Source organism: Salvelinus sp. IW2-2015, unplaced genomic scaffold, assembly GCF_002910315.2.
Source record: "Salvelinus sp. IW2-2015 unplaced genomic scaffold, ASM291031v2 Un_scaffold3608, whole genome shotgun sequence".
NCBI lineage: Eukaryota > Metazoa > Chordata > Actinopteri > Salmoniformes > Salmonidae > Salvelinus > Salvelinus sp. IW2-2015.
This window is the reverse complement of record NW_019944886.1, coordinates 55,925-58,510: the sequence shown is the minus strand read 5'-3', so window position 1 is coordinate 58,510 and position 2,586 is coordinate 55,925. Positions and strand designations below refer to the sequence as shown.

At 43.6% G+C, this 2,586-nt stretch overlaps 1 protein-coding gene across 1 annotated transcript in view; it reads right to left on the bottom strand.

Moving 5' to 3' along the window:
• Positions 1-836: 836 nt before the first annotated feature.
• LOC112076177 (PDZ and LIM domain protein 7) overlaps positions 837-2,586 on the bottom strand; it is a 33,348-nt gene continuing 31,598 nt past the window's right edge. Inside the window, exons 9-10 of the mRNA XM_070441211.1 lie at positions 1,368-1,426; positions 837-1,111 (exon numbers count right to left, since the gene is read on the bottom strand). Of these exons, the coding sequence (XP_070297312.1) occupies positions 837-1,111; positions 1,368-1,426 (334 nt within the window). The remainder of the gene's footprint in view (positions 1,112-1,367; positions 1,427-2,586) is intronic.

Below are 2,586 nucleotides of genomic sequence, written 5' to 3'. Positions count from 1 at the left end.
CTGGAACACTGGAACTCTTCTGGTGCCAGGAACTGACCCGCGCCACAGGTACCGGCCCCCTAGACACACACACAACACATTTCACACACAAGTAAACACCAGTTAGATAAGCCAGCTGAGGTAACAGAGGGTTCTAGGCACAGCTATCTGTATAATGGAAAATAGTGACCTACGCATCACAGACATGTCTTTCTGTATGTACATTAATCCATACTGTCGATGGTGTCCAGGTGTATTAACAGTTATTTTTATTTGAAGAATATTAGGTTATACTAAATTACAAGAGTATTACCGTGGTCAGGTCACATGCGTCTAGGCAAATCAGATCAGTACACCTAGTCCTATTAATGAAATGATAGGTCACATGGTCTAGTAAATCAGGGCTTAGCAGTTTCGGTCCAGTAAACATAGCGTAGCGTTTTATTTTCTATTACACGACATACTTTTTTCACCTATGAACTCCATGTAGGGACGCGGTTGCTGTTATGTGACTCCAACCTTTGACTTCAGGGTTTTTGTTTCAATAGGAACGTATTTGCGAATATTTAATAATATTTAAAGGAGATTGGGGACGTTTCAGGCTATGGCCAAGCTCTAAGTGATTGCAGATATATATAGTAAGAAGGGGTGTCAGTAGTAAACCCTTGCAGTTATTACAATCAGACGGGGCAAGTAGTCAAGCTGCCCTTGCACGTTATTTAATCAGACAGGGGGCAGGGTAGAAATAGCCGCCTTGTTGCAAGATTTGATAATCATGGACAGGGGGCAGTAGTAATACTCTCTGCTGAGTTTATTAATCAGACAGGGGGCAGTAGTAAATAAAGGCCTGGCAGTTATTAATCTAACAGACAGGGGGCAATATAATCATATGGTTCCAACCTAATGATCTTTTTGCAGGCTCCACAGAGAGGGGTCCTTCCACTGTCCTCGGGTGCCTGCTGAGCTGCCTGTAGGATAGAGGAGCGGTTCTGCATGGGCGTAGGCTGGGCCGGCTGCCTGTGCTGGGTCAGAACCGTACTAGTCTTGTCTGGGGCGTAACGGTCAGCGAAACCTGGGTCAGTCACCCACGGAGGACGCACCTTAGGACCAGAGTTGACTGGAGCCTTAGAGGCTGGGGAACCCAGAGAAATGTATTAATACAACACAAACAGGAAGACTCATATAGTATACTATAAGGAACCATGGGACTGTATGGATGCTTATAGCACGTGTTACAATATATTACTATGCTTATAGCTCATGCTATAATGCATATTTCAATGCTTATAGCATGTTATAATGCATCTAACTACTAAATAAAGGCTTGGATTTTGTATGTTAAATTACCAGCATCCCTGTCATTTGAACTCTGACCTGCAGTAACTCACCGTCAGGTTTGTCGGCTGTCTGGGTCTGGGCCTTAGCAGGTGACCGAGACGCCTTGATGCTGGGAAGAAACACACACTTCCTTAGGAACAGGTGCTATAGGGTTACCATGGTGYCTCAGAAGAGGTAGAATGGCAGCAGTGTCTGACATCATCATCATGGAGTGAGTTCCGAGTGCATTTTATATAATTTTTTTTAATCGAAGGAGCATAAAATGTTAAATCCATTGTTCCTTAATTTCAGATCTCTCTGTGCCTATACCACTACTTACAGAAAGGAAAGGTAATAGAAGGTGGACTGGGAATTGTTGTGATCAAGTCATATTCCTCCAAACAGCACATTGAACGAAGTCTGTAGAGCAGGGGTCAGCAACAGSCCACGCGGTTTTTATTTTAGCCCAACAAAAATAGTAGAGGAGGAGGAGAGGAGAGAGGAGACGAGGAAGGAAAGAAAAGAGGAGAGACTGAAACGTGACCTCTGATGTGCCTTAATAACTAACTTGTATGCCACCTTTAAATACAAATAAAATGGTTAATATTACAAGCCTAGTTGGTTTAGCCCCCGGGGGGAAAAAAGACAGCAACCTTCCTCTTGCCATGATTGGCTGAGATAATGAATGGGCTGGACATGCAGYGAGATGAGTTCGGATTGGTCGGCCATGTAGCACGCTTCTGTCTATAACATGAGCTAGTCAGTATGTGTAGATCGTCCTTGTTTGAAAGATATAACGATAGTCATACAGAGAACAGACAAAGTGTTGCTACTGCTCTCAAAAACATAGCTGCCCAGAATTMAGCAGACGCTATCGACTAAGATAGGTGGGGAAAAGCTGTGCTGAGCTACTTTCTGAAGGACGATTGTGACATGAACATTAAATCAGACTCCGGAAATCCCTGATTTAGGGTTAATAATAAAATAAAAGATTTAAATCTTTTAATAAAAAGATATATATATATATATATGGCCTACGTGTAGCCTATTGATAAAAATTACAGACCTCTACATGCTTTGTAAGTAGGAAAACCTGCAAACATCGCAGTGTATCAAAATCTTTGTTCTCCCCACTGTATAATGGCCTACTGAGTGGCGCAGCGGTGTAACGCACTGCAGTGCTAGAGGCGTACTACAGACCCGGGTTCGATCCAGGCTGTGTCGTGACCGGAGTCCCATAGGGCGGCGCACAATTGGCCCAGAGTCATCAGGGTTAGGGGAGGGTTAGCT